The sequence below is a fragment of the Littorina saxatilis genome, linkage group LG1 (genome assembly GCF_037325665.1).
Source record: "Littorina saxatilis isolate snail1 linkage group LG1, US_GU_Lsax_2.0, whole genome shotgun sequence".
Lineage (NCBI taxonomy): Eukaryota > Metazoa > Mollusca > Gastropoda > Littorinimorpha > Littorinidae > Littorina > Littorina saxatilis.
In genome coordinates, this window is record NC_090245.1 from 75,297,932 (window position 1) to 75,312,740 (window position 14,809).

A 14,809-nucleotide genomic window follows, 5' to 3' on the forward strand; every position below is an offset into this window, starting at 1 on the left:
TAGAGTTTACGATTAAAGGAAAACTGCTTCTGTACAAACGCCAACAATGTAAACATATGATCGACAGTTGAATAATTCTTTTTAAACCCAGCTTGATATTCTTCGGTAAGATTATAACGTTCACTCCATTCTTGAAGTCTACAATTGATAATTGTACTATACACTTTACTACTCACATCACAGAGTGATATTCCTCGATAATTACTTGGATCATTTGCATCACCTTTTTTGAATAACGGGAGTACAAATGATTCGGTCCAGGCTTCTGGAAAAACACCTTTATCAAAAAGAACATTAAACAATTTCACACAAAAAATCAACAATCTGTGGTTCAGAACATTTCAATAACTCAGGTATTATTCCATCTGGTCCAGGAGATTTATGATATTTCAATTTTCTTAATGCATTCAAAACTTCCTCTTGTGAAATCGGATTATTCAAAATATTGTCTTGCTCACCTTCATCGTAATTAAAACTTTTCACATTACTTTCATCTTTTTCCAACAGCTCTTTAAAATGTTAAAACCACACATCAACAGGCACATTGTTCGTAACACTTTTTCTTTTAAAAGACAGTTTTCGCATTGCGTCCCAAAAGTCATGTTGATTATTTACAGAGTCAACCAAGTACTGTATCATCGCATCATTATGTTGCTTTTTATATTTAGTCAAGTTTTGACTAAATATTTTAACATCGAGGGGGAATCGAAACGAGGGTCGTGGTGTATGTGCGTGTGTGTGTGCGTGTGTGCGTGTGTGCGTGTGTGTGTGTGTGTAGAGCGATTCAGACTAAACTACTGGACCGATCTTTATGAAATTTGACATGAGAGTTCCTGGGTATGAAATCCCCGAACGTTTTTTCATTTTTTTGATAAATGTCTTTGATGACGTCATATCCGGCTTTTCGTGAAAGTTGAGGCGGCACTGTCACGCCCTCATTTTTCAACCAAATTGGTTGAAATTTTGGTCAAGTACTCTTCGACGAAGCCCGGGGTTCGGTATTGCATTTCAGCTTGGTGGCTTAAAAAATAATTAATGACTTTGGTCATTAAAAATCTGAAAATTGTAAAAAAAAAAAAAAATTTATAAAACGATCCAAATTTACGTTTATCTTATTCTCCATCATTTGCTGATTCCAAAAACATATAAATATGTTATATTCGGATTAAAAACAAGCTCTGAAAATTAAATATATAAAAATTATTATCAAAATTAAATTGTCCAAATCAATTTAAAAACACTTTCATCTTATTCCTTGTCGGTTCCTGATTCCAAAAATATATAGATATGATATGTTTGGATTAAAAACACGCTCAGAAAGTTAAAACGAAGAGAGGTACAGAAAAGCGTGCTATCCTTCTCAGCGCAACGAATACCCCGCTCTTCTTGTCAATTCCACGTGCACAGCCTTTGCCACGGGCGGTGGAGTGACGATGCTACGAGTATACGGTCTTGCTGCGTTGCGTTGCGTTCAGTTTCATTCTGTGAGTTCGACAGCTACTTGACTAAATATTGTATTTTCGCCTTACGCGACTTGTTCTTCCTTTCCAGCAAGTGCTTATATTCTCGCCTCGTTGTACAAAATGCAGTACGATCATCCGCATCCTTTGTGTGAGAGCGAGAGAGAGAGAGAGAGAAAGAGATAGAGAGAGATTTAATTTTCTTAGAAGACCAAATAAGAATGAGTATGATTGCCCTCTTTCTGGGTAGATAATATACTAAACATGGAAAATAAGAGAGATAGGCAGAAAGACAAGGAAAGTAGAAGAGACAAATAGAAAGACAATGGAAGTGAGGTAGGGGAGGGTCCCTAAGGCCTGGCGCTCACCTATGTAACTTCGATGATAAGGCCCCCCCCCAAAAAAATAGTCTGTTTACGGTAACCCGACCGACCCTATTTTTTTCGCGCGACCCTAGACTTTTTTTTGGCATTTGGGGAAAAAATAAAAAAATAAAAAAAATTGCAAAATAACGTAAAAATATGGTTTTTTGCACACAAAAAAATTTAAAAAAATCCCGACCTACCGACCCTATTTTTTTGGCCTATGTTACTGTAAACAGACCTATTTTTTTTGGCCTAATAAGATAATAAGCTATGTAACTTCAGCAGGACAGACGACTCACTGCAGATTATCCCAGCCCGCTACACGTTGCGTGAAAGGAAGACAGGCCAAGTACTCGTCATAATCCCTATCGCAGCATCAATAATATGCAGTGCGTCGTCTGTGCCGCTGAAACTGCGCAGGTATATGCTGCCCCTAACCACAAACAAACAATGCAATTGTTGAGAAACCTGCCTCAAGGGCATGTGAGTGCTTGCTTGCATTGTAACTTAGAGGCATCCCGAGTTCTGATGTTGCCGACTAGCTACTCTTATTTGTGCGATGAACCAAGGGGCTGGCAAAGTTTCCACCGAGAGATTCGGAGATTTACATTTTTGCCCACATGCCAGTGACTACACACATTCATTCACTTTAAAACATTCAGTGTGACGCGACCGCGACGACACCGCCAACGCTAGTCGACCGTTTGATATAGGCTACATATCGTGTGTGCGTATGTGTGTATGTATGTGTGTGTGTGTGTGTGTGTGAGAGGAGTTTATTGGAATAGTAAAGCGTTTGGAGCTGTGAATCGGGACTTGCGCTATAGAAAAGTGATTTATTATTATTATTATTATTATTATTATTATTATTATTATTATTATATAAGCTTACGCGACGTGCTTTAAATTGATCAAACGAAGAAGAAAGCTGTCACTTTTTTGTTGCGTCGCTTGGCCGGTGTGACGTTTTCATCTTTTGCCGTGTTGATATTTCGATTCTCGGCCTCGTTGATCTAGTATAAACTCTACACTGAACAAAAAAAACACCCTTCGATAGTACTGATGAGCGACCTTGTGTACCTTACATTCATGGGGCCAAATTTGTCCAACCAATTTTTTTTATTTAACTCAAGTTCAAATTTTGATTCATCCTGAAATGTTTCCCTTCTTATTCAAGGGACGTAACCACTCGGTACACGTTTTCGAAGAATTCGATTTTGGGAGTGAAATCTATTAAATTTCACCACCAAGTTTCTTCACATGCAAGAAACGGACATGCTTTTCGTCCTTAAATAATTTCACTTCTTAATTTTACCAGGAAACAACATTTCAGTCTTGAGTATATGTCGAGGGGGAAATATGTACACAGGCGAAAGATGAAATCGTGACACCGGGTTCCTTTGGAGGCCACGAACCCGCTCACATTCCCGTGCGACAAAACAGATGACACGACCTAGCCTACTTTCGCGTCGTGTGGAGGCTGTTGTTTGAAAGAGGCTAAGGTGGACATGAAACTCGCTGTTGTTTGAAAGAGGCTAAGGTGGACATGAAACTCGCTGTTGTTCAGTCGTGACTCGCGTAACAAGTAAAGTGTGCGAAGAGTGATGTGAGACAGACAGAGATAGAGAGAGATAAACAAAATCATTTATTGTGAGGACCCGTCGTTTTTCAATGAGCTCAGCTAGTTCGTGATGTGAATTTAGTCGCTGGGGTTTCCCCTTCAAACCCCAAAACCTCTGCTTTGAGAGGCAGGGAAGAGGAAATCGGAACATTGTCAGTAATTGCCAGTGACCGTGTGTCCTTGAGGGGTGTGAAAGGCACAGGGTGCCGTGTAGTCGTCCTTCCCCATGACAGTAGAGCCGTTAATTGTGCTGCGTGTGAGAGGTTGGTGACAGTAATTACATGGACAATTTCTCTTTTGCCACCACGTTCTCTCTCCCTCTCTCCTGTGTGGGTGTGTGTGTGTGTGTGTGTGTGCCGCGCTTGTGTGTGTGTGTGTGTGTGTGTGTGTGTTGTTCGTTTTCTCTCTCTTTGTTTGTTTAATTTTCTTTTTTTTTCCTTCTCTTTCTTTCTTGTAATCTCCCCGGCTTACTCTTCAGTTTGAAAACTGTACCACGTGTGCCCCAGGCATTGTCGACATATTACCCACGTCACTAGGTAACTGAGATGAAAGCCTTTGTCCCAAGTTTGTGTCGCACTAGGTAAATGAATATTTATGCCAAAATGTAGCCCTGTGCGAAATTAACTTCACCAGTGACATACATAAATCAAACTTATGTAAGATGTAAGATGATTGAATAGATTTGTCCTTGTTCAGTTCCTAAATCACTGACGGCTTGGTGGAGCAGTGGTGTTCGCTATTGTCCCCATCGGGAATTTTCCGACGAGTTGCGAATGTGGCAAGCATCATTAGTGAAATAGCTTCAGTTACTTTCAGGCTTATTGTTCACTCATTAATTTTATTTCTTCTTCTTCTTCTTCTTCTTCTTCAGCGTTCGACGAACTCATAAATTTGGCATGCTATGCATACCTGTGTAAGGAACTCGATGTGAATGGGTCACGAAATAGAAATGTTGTATCTCAAAACTGTTAGTTATATCACCTAACTATGCGAGGTGAATTGTTTGAAATTAGTTTATTGTTTAAAAAATGCTGTTTGGGGTGCCTATGATTGATTGAGGTCTAGTTCTTCGGTCACCTTATAATATAATATAAGCGTGCACGGTAAACACAACACAGTACAAAACAAAACAACACACACACACACACACACACACACACACACACACACACACATACACACACACTCTCTCTCTCTCTCTCTCACACACACACACACACACACACACACACACACACACACACACACACACACACACACTCTCTTTCTTACACACTCTCTCACGCTGTCTTTTTTTCTCTCTGTGCTTAATTAAATCTAGCCCACCGAAAGTCTGAGTCACATGCACACTTTCTTTTTGCCCTCCCCGCAAACTAATCCATCTCAGTGTGCATTTTTATTGCAACTATGATTTTTATTGATATTGTCGTGGTGTGAAGCCTATGATGAACCACAAAATGCGATGCTACATTGGAAGCAAACACAAGCATATCATTATCTAACATATTACATGATATATATATATATATATATACATATGCTAGTTAAGGAAAGTAGAGGTGCTTAGTAAAAACTGAAGCCTACGAGTTATTTAAAAGCACACCACTGTGCGTGCAAAGTGCCCATTAACATAATTGCTGATGATTCCTCTTTAATTAATGCAAATTAATGCAATGCTAAACCCCCTTGTTTGACAGGTGGTGTTGTATGGGCACCAACCAGTCTTCTGACCCGAAGAAAGGCACTGAACATTTGTGAAGATGTGCGCACACACTCACTCACTCACGCACGCACGTACACACACACACACACACACTCACGCACGTACACACACACACACACACACACACACTCACACACACACACACACACACACACATTTTAATTTGATAGATTTTAATTTAAACAATTTCCTGAAGAAATTATTTAGGTTTTTATTTGTATAAAATAATTATGCATGTCTATTAATTTGGTCCTTATAGCTTTGGAGAAAGAGGACGTTTTCCACATGCATCCAGATAGGTTTTTCACTGTCAGGGGAATACGCGCGGATATGCGTCGTTACTTTTTATTCAGCGTGAGTTGTCATCCAACGAGGAATTTCTAAACGCATAAACGTATCCGGCTTGTTGCGGGGTATGCCGCGAAGGAGTGACCTTGTTTAAAGACAGTCAATAAGCAAACAGTTCATCTTTACATTTTTAACACACACCATCTTTTGGGAGGGATTGTTTTGCACGTTTGTCGTCGGTTTTGTTGCATTTAGTTAAATATTTGACTGAGTTTTGTTGGCCTTTGAAAACGTTCTACATGCATGCAGTCAGTGATTCGGTCGGTGGACATCGTATCGGAAATGTACATACAATGGGATATTGTGACACGCGAGAAGCCTGCTAATCAAAGTTGCCTGTGAATGTCAGCGGTGTGCGAAGCGTGTACAGGGTTGGAAAAGGCGTCAAAACAAAGTTTCTGTTGTTATCGTTTTGCTTTGCTGACGAGATTACAGTGTGTGCGCTGCACGACGCCTTGAATTGCTGTTTCAGCACTGAGTATTGTAAGTAACTTAAATGCACGATTTGGGACGCCAGCACACACACATTATGTACTATTGAACTTTGAACCAAGCAGCGTCTGGCCATTACGAGTAACACAGGCACACACGCACATACACATACACGCACCATTCACACACACACACACACACACACACACACGCGCGCGCACAATATGTGTTTCACTTTAATTTGTTTTAATCAACACAGCTAATGGCATTTAAATAATAATGACGACACCAATACTAATTTACCCATTTACCGATTTTGTTCGAGATGAGAAAAAAAAAGTTTGGTATTGTAACAATGAATTAACCTATAATTATTCTTGGAAGAGCGCAGCCTGAGGATGTCCTTTTATATAAAAAATTAAAAATTAAATTGTCTTTCAAGCCAGCAATGTCTGCCCAGTACGACCGAGTAACACACGCACGCACATGCAAGGAGTACATGTATACAAGCTGCACACTGTCAACTTTGTTTGTCTAGCTACAACATTTTTCTTGTTTCTTCTTCTTTGTCCGTCGTTCGCTCAGACAGCAGCAACTCCAGAAGCCTTGGAAGCTAGAGAGGCTCTTCGAAGGTCTAAAGAGCTACTCCCTCATGCTTCTACGCCGACAGGGAGTGTTCCAACGTCTCTAATGGGCAACGATAACTTGTAGCGCTTTTCGTGTCAGCGTCCGACGAACAATGACCGCGCGTGCATCGAAATCTGTAGAGCCTAGTATAGTCAAAACTGTTGGTGTGCCCTCCAAGGCACAGGTAGCTCGAGCAACACTGTTGTTTGCAGAACATTCTCCTCTTTTTGTGTGTTTGTTTTAAAAGCGCGACAAGTTATCGCAGCCGTCTCTTATATGATGCTGAAGAGACATTAAACCCCAAAAACCAACCAACCAACTCTTATATGATGCACCGCTGAGGTTGTGTGTTAAACCTGTTCCGCCTTTCTGTGTGTTTCAGGCTGGTGGTCGTGCTAACGTCATCGCCGGGTCCACCATGATGGTGCCGCGCTGGGTGCAGCGCAAGGTGCTGAGGTACCTGCGCATCCTGGTGCTGCTCGCCCTCACCGTGCTGCTCGTCACACCGCTGCGCAACGCCCTACTCTTCCCCGTCTTCCCCGGTGCCTGGAGGGCCCACACCAGCCTGCGCCTGGTCCGCATGCTGATGGACAACCAGCACTTCCCCATAGACACGCCCTACTCGCACGTCGGGGACGCCGCCGGCCGTATGACGTCACTGCAGGTCAACCTCTCTGACGTCAGCAGGTTCTTGGAGAAGGACGACCCCTTCGCGGAGTTCCGCCGCCAGCGGGAGGTGCTGGCGCAGAAGGCGAAGCAGGACGTGTCCGCAGCCAAGGAGCTGGCGTTGATTGACAGCTTCAAGCCTGTCATGTCGCTGGAGGAGCGCGCGCAGCTGCTGTTCACCATGGACGTGTTCCTGAAGGCGTGTACGGAACACAACCTGACCTTCTTTCTGTTTGAGGGCTCCTTGCTCGGCGCCTACCGCCACCACGGCCTGGTGCCCTGGGACGACGACGTGGACATCGCGCTCAACGCCTCCCAGTGGCAGAAGGTCCGTCACGTCCTGGGCAACATCCCGGGCTTCACGCTCTACTCACCGCCAGACTCGCAGTGGAAGTTTTACCTGTCCCACCTGCCAAACTTCCACGACAAGCCCTTCAAGTGGCCCAACCTAGACCTCTTCTTCTTCACGGAGCGCGACTCGTACGTGTGGGGGCTGACGTGGGGCGTTAAGAACCACCTCATGCTGCACGTGCAGCACCTCCTGCCGCTGACCACTGTGCTGTGGGAGCGGTGGCGGCTGCCGGCCCCTGCCTGTGTGGAACGGATGGTGCTCAACAATTATGGCGCTGACACGTGCGTCACGCCTATGTACGTGCACAAAACCAACCAGGAACGCTTCGGTTTTCAGACTGGTGCCGTGGAGTGCTCGCGGCTTCACAAGTTCTACCCGTTCGTCTTCCGTCACGTCCCCACCACGCAGGAAGGGAAGAGGGATGTGGTGGAGAGTAAGAAGGTGGGGGATAGGGTGTTGAATAACATGACTGTGTCTGCCCCACCTGACGTATGTTCTGAGTGAGTGTTCAGTGTGTCGGATCATTTCCTGGTGTCACATCATGCGGCGTCAAAAATTGATAGAGCTCGTATCACTAGTGTATATGCTTCTGATTGTGTCGAATGGAAAATCAGAACATTAATATGTCAGTGTGAAGGAGTGTGTGTTGAAAGAAGATGCGTGGAATAGTGTTGGATCAATGACGTCATTGTCGAAGTGGCGTTAAAATGATGTATGGTGCTTCAGCTGTGGACGCTGGAAACGTTGGCTGACCGTATTCATAATAAATTCTCCACTCACTCAAAAACGTGCACGCGCATAATAAAACCCTGATACAGCTGTGTGTTTCGGTTTTTTTTTCTCACGAAAACTAGGCCTACTCACTTCTATTTGTGAAGTTTGACTGACATGACATGGACTCCTCCATTCCAAGGAACGATTTTTTTTATCGAATTCGTCTGTGATCGTAAGGTCTTTGCACATTGTGATTGTGTTCATGCGCGATTCATTTATGTATCTATTCATGTGCGCGAATCATAAATATCTTCATGCGTGCGAATCATAAAATAATGCGTTCACGTGTGCGAATGATGAATGTTTATTTGCGCGAATCATTATGGTGTGTATGTGCGCAAATCATTATTGTGTTCATGTGCGCGCTCCAGGACTGGTTATTGGCACTGCTGTCACTCATTGTCCTTGCTCAGAAAAAAAATCTCCTGGAATGCCAGTAGCCTACTGAATTTTGTTCGTTCATGGGCTGAAACTCCCACGGCTTTTACGTGTATGACCGTTTTTACCCCGCCATTTAGGCAGCCATACGCTGCTTTCGGAGGAAGCATGCTGGGTATTTTTGTGTCTCTATAACCCGCCGAAATCTGACATGGATTACAGGATCTTTTTCGTGCGCACTTGGTCTTGTGCTTGCGTGTACACACGGGGGTGTTCGGACACCGAGGAGAGTCTGCACACAAAGTTGACTCTGAGAAATAAATCTCGCGCCGAACGTGGGGACGAACTCACGCTGACAGCGGCCAACTGGATACAAATCCAGCGCGCTACCAACTGAGCCACATCCCCGCCCAGCCTACTAAATGACCACAGCAGCTTGTATCAAGGGGACCCACTGCCGCCGCCGCCCAGTCGAACGAAGCATATGTCCCATGGGAAAAGTTATAGGGGACACTCAACTTAGATTAAACGAGATTTTATTTAAATTCAGTATCATGAAACAATAACAATCACACTCTAACAAGCGCTTGTCTTCCGCGACCCTGACAATTACAAATATGCACGAATAGTAGACGTGACAACATTGATATGTCTTACAGGCACAGTACAATAAAAAAAACCTCCAACTAATTTAAACAACAACAACAACAACTGTAAAAGCAGAAAGAGAAGGAAGAAAACATTCTTTTCACTTCGGTTGACTGGTCCCAGTCAGGCTCTTTCATACAAGATCCTGTGATATGTTTGTGTGTGTGCAAAGAACTAGTGACGTATGCCTTTCACGGCTGGTACGAACCGAAAATGTTTAGCTTTTTCATGTGTGCATTTAAATTAATACGTTTCATTTGACACTGTACGGTCATATTTTCATGACTTAAATCCCACCTCCCTTCTACGGGGTACACACTAGTTAGTGTTCAAAATAATGCACCGTGATTGTTAGTTCACCACCACAGATCTTGCCAGCGTTTTACGGTGGAACAAGAGCATCCTCTCACTTGGACACATACCAAAATTCAACAGCCTAGCAGCATTCTGTGCAGAAAACGATTTTCTTTTCTGAATTTATTTTGTATTTGACTTCTTTGTTCATCTGTTAAATCAACTGAGAACGGGAAGAAGTGATGTTGTTGATTTTGACTATATGTTTAAGAATACTCTTATCTCATGTAAACGCATGGCGAACATGATCGTTTACACATGCAAACTGTACCTTTAGATAGAATAAAGCCATGCTGAAATTGAAATATGGCTTATCCTGTTCTCTCGGAGGGTAAAGGGAAACACGGACTCATATTCCACAGGGTATAGCAACACTGGAGGTCCGTCGACAACGAGTTTTGAAAATAAGATCCGGAAACTCTGACAAGCTTTAACTGAGATTGTACACTTTGTTTTGACTGCAATGTCTCAGGGGGACGTGTTCTGATCTTCAGGGTATGTCTTGGAATTGGTGTGCGAAAGAGAAAAACCTGCTTGGTAAATTAGCATGTGAATTAGTGTTTTTCAATACCATACCCAATTCTGACGAATATGCATCTATTCAATGACCCTTCTGTCCGAGCGTTTTTTGCATTGCTTTAATGGTAAACCATTGTCGAAAGTCAATGTTCCTGAAAGTTATAAATATTTATTTTGAAAGAATCATGTTTGAATCATCTTTTTTAAATACTCTTTATCGGAGACTGTAGGGAACACACCAACACATTGTCTGCTCCTGTGAAATTGAAAGCTCAAAAAACCTAACGGCACAAAGGGACATGTTTTTGTTCTGAAGTTATATTTGTAAGAAGACATTTTGAACCCGTTATTTATGTTCTTCAAGAAAGAGCGTCGCCGGGTTTCTTCTCTACACCAAACAACCAAAGACACGTCGTCAAGAAAACACAATTCTTTCGGAGCGATGTGCTTTGTTCTTCTTCTTCTTCTTGGTCTTTTCTTTTTGCCCATCATTGCAAATATTTTCTTCCCCCCGCGGGTTAGGGGGAAGAATTTACCCGATGCTCCCCGGCATGTCGTAAGAGGCGACTAACGGATTCTGTTTCTCCTTTTACCCTTGTTAAGTGTTTCTTGTATAGAATATAGTCAATTTTTGTAAAGATTTTAGTCAAGCAGTATGTAAGAAATGTTAAGTCCTTTGTACTGGAAACTTGCATTCTCCCAGTAAGGTCATATATTGTACTACATTGCAAGCCCCTGGAGCAAATTTTTGATTAGTGCTTTTGTGAACAAGAAACAATTGACAAGTGGCTCTATCCCGTCTCCCCCCTTTCCCCGTCGCGATATAACCTTCGTGGTTGAAAACGACGTTAAACACCAAATAAAGAAAGAAAGAAAGAAATATTTTCTTCTCACTTTTCGTAAATATTTGACCACACAAATCGTTGTATTTGTATATTTTTGTGATGCAAGTTTGGAGTCATTTGGTGAAACTGTGTGCGTGTGTGTGTGTGTGTATGTTGAGTTAAGCGCATAATATACCCAATATTATGCAATTTAAAGCTGAACAATGCAGGTTCATTGTCATTATTCCTCTTTTTATTGTTGCAACTTGCTCACTCTTTGGAGGGATTTACAAGGTGATATTAGGCTATGCGAGTGTGTGCGTGCGTACGCGCTTGCGTGTGTACATTCGTGTGTTTGTGCAGTAAATAGTGACTCGTTGCGGGGAAGACGCCCGACAACTTAGCACGACGACAAGTGACAGTGACCTTCTTTTTTTCCTCTCACACAGTCGGGACGGGGCCTTTGCGAGCCGTTCCCACTGGAAAATGGAGCAATTTGTCGTCGTCGCAAAAAAGGAAGATAGAAATTTGTCTTTGCTGTTAAGTCGAGTTCACTTTAATCAAAGTATGTCTTATGGACATATAGATTGTTCATTTTGCAAATAGCTTTTAAAGAAAAAAAGAAAAAAATCTTTGATAGGCGTGGATTTACAGGTGGTTTTTTTTGTCGGGTACCATCTCAGATGCTCACAAGTCTTCTCAATGAAGCCGCCATAAACTGTTTGCGCAGAAGACGGACGCGTCCTGAGTAAAAAACCAAGACTAGAGTGACGTCACTTTTCCGCGCAGCGGTCCGGGACGCGTGCTGAAACAACGCCTGCAAAGGCGAAATTTGGTGTTTTTCACGTCCGGGCCGAACGAATGAATAAAAATAAATACTCGTTTTATTCTTAACTTGAGATGTTTGGATGGTGCTTTCTTCTCTGTTTGAGGTTCCAGTTTGTGAAGGCAAAACCATGTTTTTGAAGGGGAAAATAATTGAGTTATAAGGGGATGACCAATGACACACACACACACACACACATCGCTACGGCTACTTGTTAGAGGAATGAGAACAAATGTAGTCGAAACTTTTTTTTTTTATGTGTGTTGGTTTTGTTAGTTGGATCTGTGGATAGGGGTTTGCGGGGGGGGGGGGGGGGGGGGGGGGAGGGTGGAAGTTGAGCTGGTGATCCACTAGGCTCATTGAGGAACAGTCACCTTGCAGACCTTTCACTTTTTATGAGTGTGTTGGTGTGTGTGTGTACACACACCACAAAATTCACAAAGAACATAATTTCGGTCATATTCTATTGAAGCGACATTCACAATACGTTGCAGCTTCCCCTTACACAATTGTTACGATTGTTCTGCAGTTTTCAAATGAGCATGTTCCTGTCACAGTGTACCATCGATAGTATTTGTTTTATTTGCGGAAATGGGTTACAATATATGTAACACCTCTTTTTTATATGCAGCGTAAAGTTAAGAATTGTGCCTTCGTACATTGATATGAAATGATTGCAAGGACTATTTGATTAAGTTTAGAAAGGAAATAATAAAAAAAAGTTTAGAACAAGACCGAGAGTGGTAAGTTTCAAAGTAATATTTTTAAATGTAATCTCCTGGACTGTTTTACATGTTAATTATAATTTTTAAACTGTTTCATATATCATGAAGTATGTACATTATATTGTTCATGAACATTAACGTGATTAAGTGGAACATAATGCGAATAAACGTGTCCTTTTCTCGTTCAAATAGCTGTAAAACAAGGAAAGTAACTCTAGAGAGGTGTGTTAGGGGGATGAGGATGAAGTCAGTGCAGAGAGGACACTGCAATGACCTCATTCTTCGGCTCACGAGTGCTGTCCACGTGTTGAACTTGAGCAGTCGCTGCGAGTCAGTTTTGACGTTGTAGAACCCTTAGATAAGAGTTAAAAGTACATTAATGTCATAGTAAAATGCAGCAAGTCCACAGGTGACCCAACACGTGACCATGTTATCATGGAACCATCTCAGACATTACTTTTTTTTCATTATTATATATACTTGCATACAAATCATAACGCCGTAACATACGATACCTGACAAATTGCTGCAATGACGGTTTAACAAATTTATGTTTTTATAATGAAAATTATTTGTTGTCTTTCATTCGGTGTTTTATTTTAAACACAAACACACACACCACACACACACACACACACACACATACATACATATGTATACATACATACATACATACACACACACACACGGCTGCGCTGCGAAAAAATGTGATTTTTTGTATTTTATGCAAGCATGTATGTAGTGTGCTCTTTGATGAGTATTTTCCTTTTCATCTGAGACAAATTGTATTAGTTGTATATATTATCATGTTGTGTTTTTGATTGAACTTGTAAATTGAACTTGTAAAGCGCTTCGAGCTGTGGAGAAGTGCCATATAAATGTCCATTATTATTATTATTATTATTATTACACACACACATAAAATATATGGGCTAACACGCAACAGCTGTGTTTTTTTTATTTAGTCAAGTTTTGACTAAATATTTTAACATCGAGGGGGAATCGAAACGAGGGTCGTGGTGTATGTGCGTGCGTGTGTGTGTGTGTGCGTGTGTGTGTGTGTCTGTGTGTGTGTGTAGAGCGATTCAGACTAAACTACTGGACCGATCTTTATGAAATTTGACATGAGAGTTCCTGGGTATGAAATCCCCGAACGTTTTTTCATTTTTTTGATAAATGTCTTTGATGACGTCATATCCGGCTTTTCGTGAAAGTTGAGGCGGCACTGTCACGCCCTCATTTTTCAACCAAATTGGTTGAAATTTTGGTCAAGTAATCTTCGACGAAGCCCGGACTTCGGTATTGCATTTCAGCTTGGTGGCTTAAAGCCATATGTACTCGATGACTATACACGCTAATTGCTTTACCAACAGCTGGAGACATGCTAAATTAAGTTCCCTGCAAAATATTGTGGTCTAGGACCCTTTCAATGTTGAGATATGTTAATTTTCATTTTGATCTGGATCGTCCTATTTATAGATTTGCCAACAGAGGTAGCGTTGACGCAAGGGAAATAACTCCGCGTCTTTGTTTACATCCAAAGTTTTTGAGACTCTAAAACAAGCTGTAATGCATGTATATGGTCCGCGCATGGCGACATATCGTCATTACATGGTCTTATGGTGCGTTTGACATCGATTATGGGCAAACTACACTTTGTAAACACGGGAGCGCGTACATATGCCTTTAAAATTTAATTAATGACTTTGGTCATTAAAAATCTGAAAATTGTAAAAAAAAATAAAAATTTATAAAACGATCCAAATTTACGTTTATCTTATTCTCCATCATTTGCTGATTCCAAAAACATATAAATATGTTATATTCAGATTAAAAACAAGCTCTGAAAATTAAATATATAAAAATTATTATCAAAATTAAATTGTCCAAATCAATTTAAAAACACTTTCATCTTATTCCTTGTCGGTTCCTGAATCCAAAAACATATAGATATGATATGTTTGGATTAAAAACACGCTCAGAAAGTTAAAACAAAGAGAGGTACAGAAAAGCGTGCTATCCTTCTTAGCGCAACTACTACCCCGCTCTTCTTGTCAATTTCACTGCCTTTGCCATGAGCGGTGGACTGACGATGCTACGAGTATACGGTCTTGCTGAAAAATGGCATTGCGTTCAGTTTCATTCTGTGAGTTCGACAGCTACTTGA

At 41.6% G+C, this 14,809-nt stretch overlaps 1 protein-coding gene across 5 annotated transcripts in view; it reads left to right on the forward strand.

Moving 5' to 3' along the window:
- Positions 1-14,809, forward strand: part of LOC138979408 (uncharacterized) — a 58,562-nt gene that overhangs the window by 37,798 nt on the left and 5,955 nt on the right. For 2 of the 5 annotated variants that reach the window (XM_070352138.1, XM_070352129.1), the window contains exon 2: positions 6,959-12,206. In XM_070352138.1, coding sequence (XP_070208239.1) covers positions 6,995-8,098 — 1,104 coding nt within the window. In that variant the 5' untranslated portion in view covers positions 6,959-6,994 and the 3' untranslated portion in view covers positions 8,099-12,206. Of the gene's footprint in view, positions 1-3,353; positions 3,710-5,415; positions 6,001-6,958; positions 12,207-14,809 lie in introns of those variants that run through there. The other 3 variants (XM_070352151.1, XM_070352146.1, XM_070352155.1) reach the window with 3 other exon arrangements.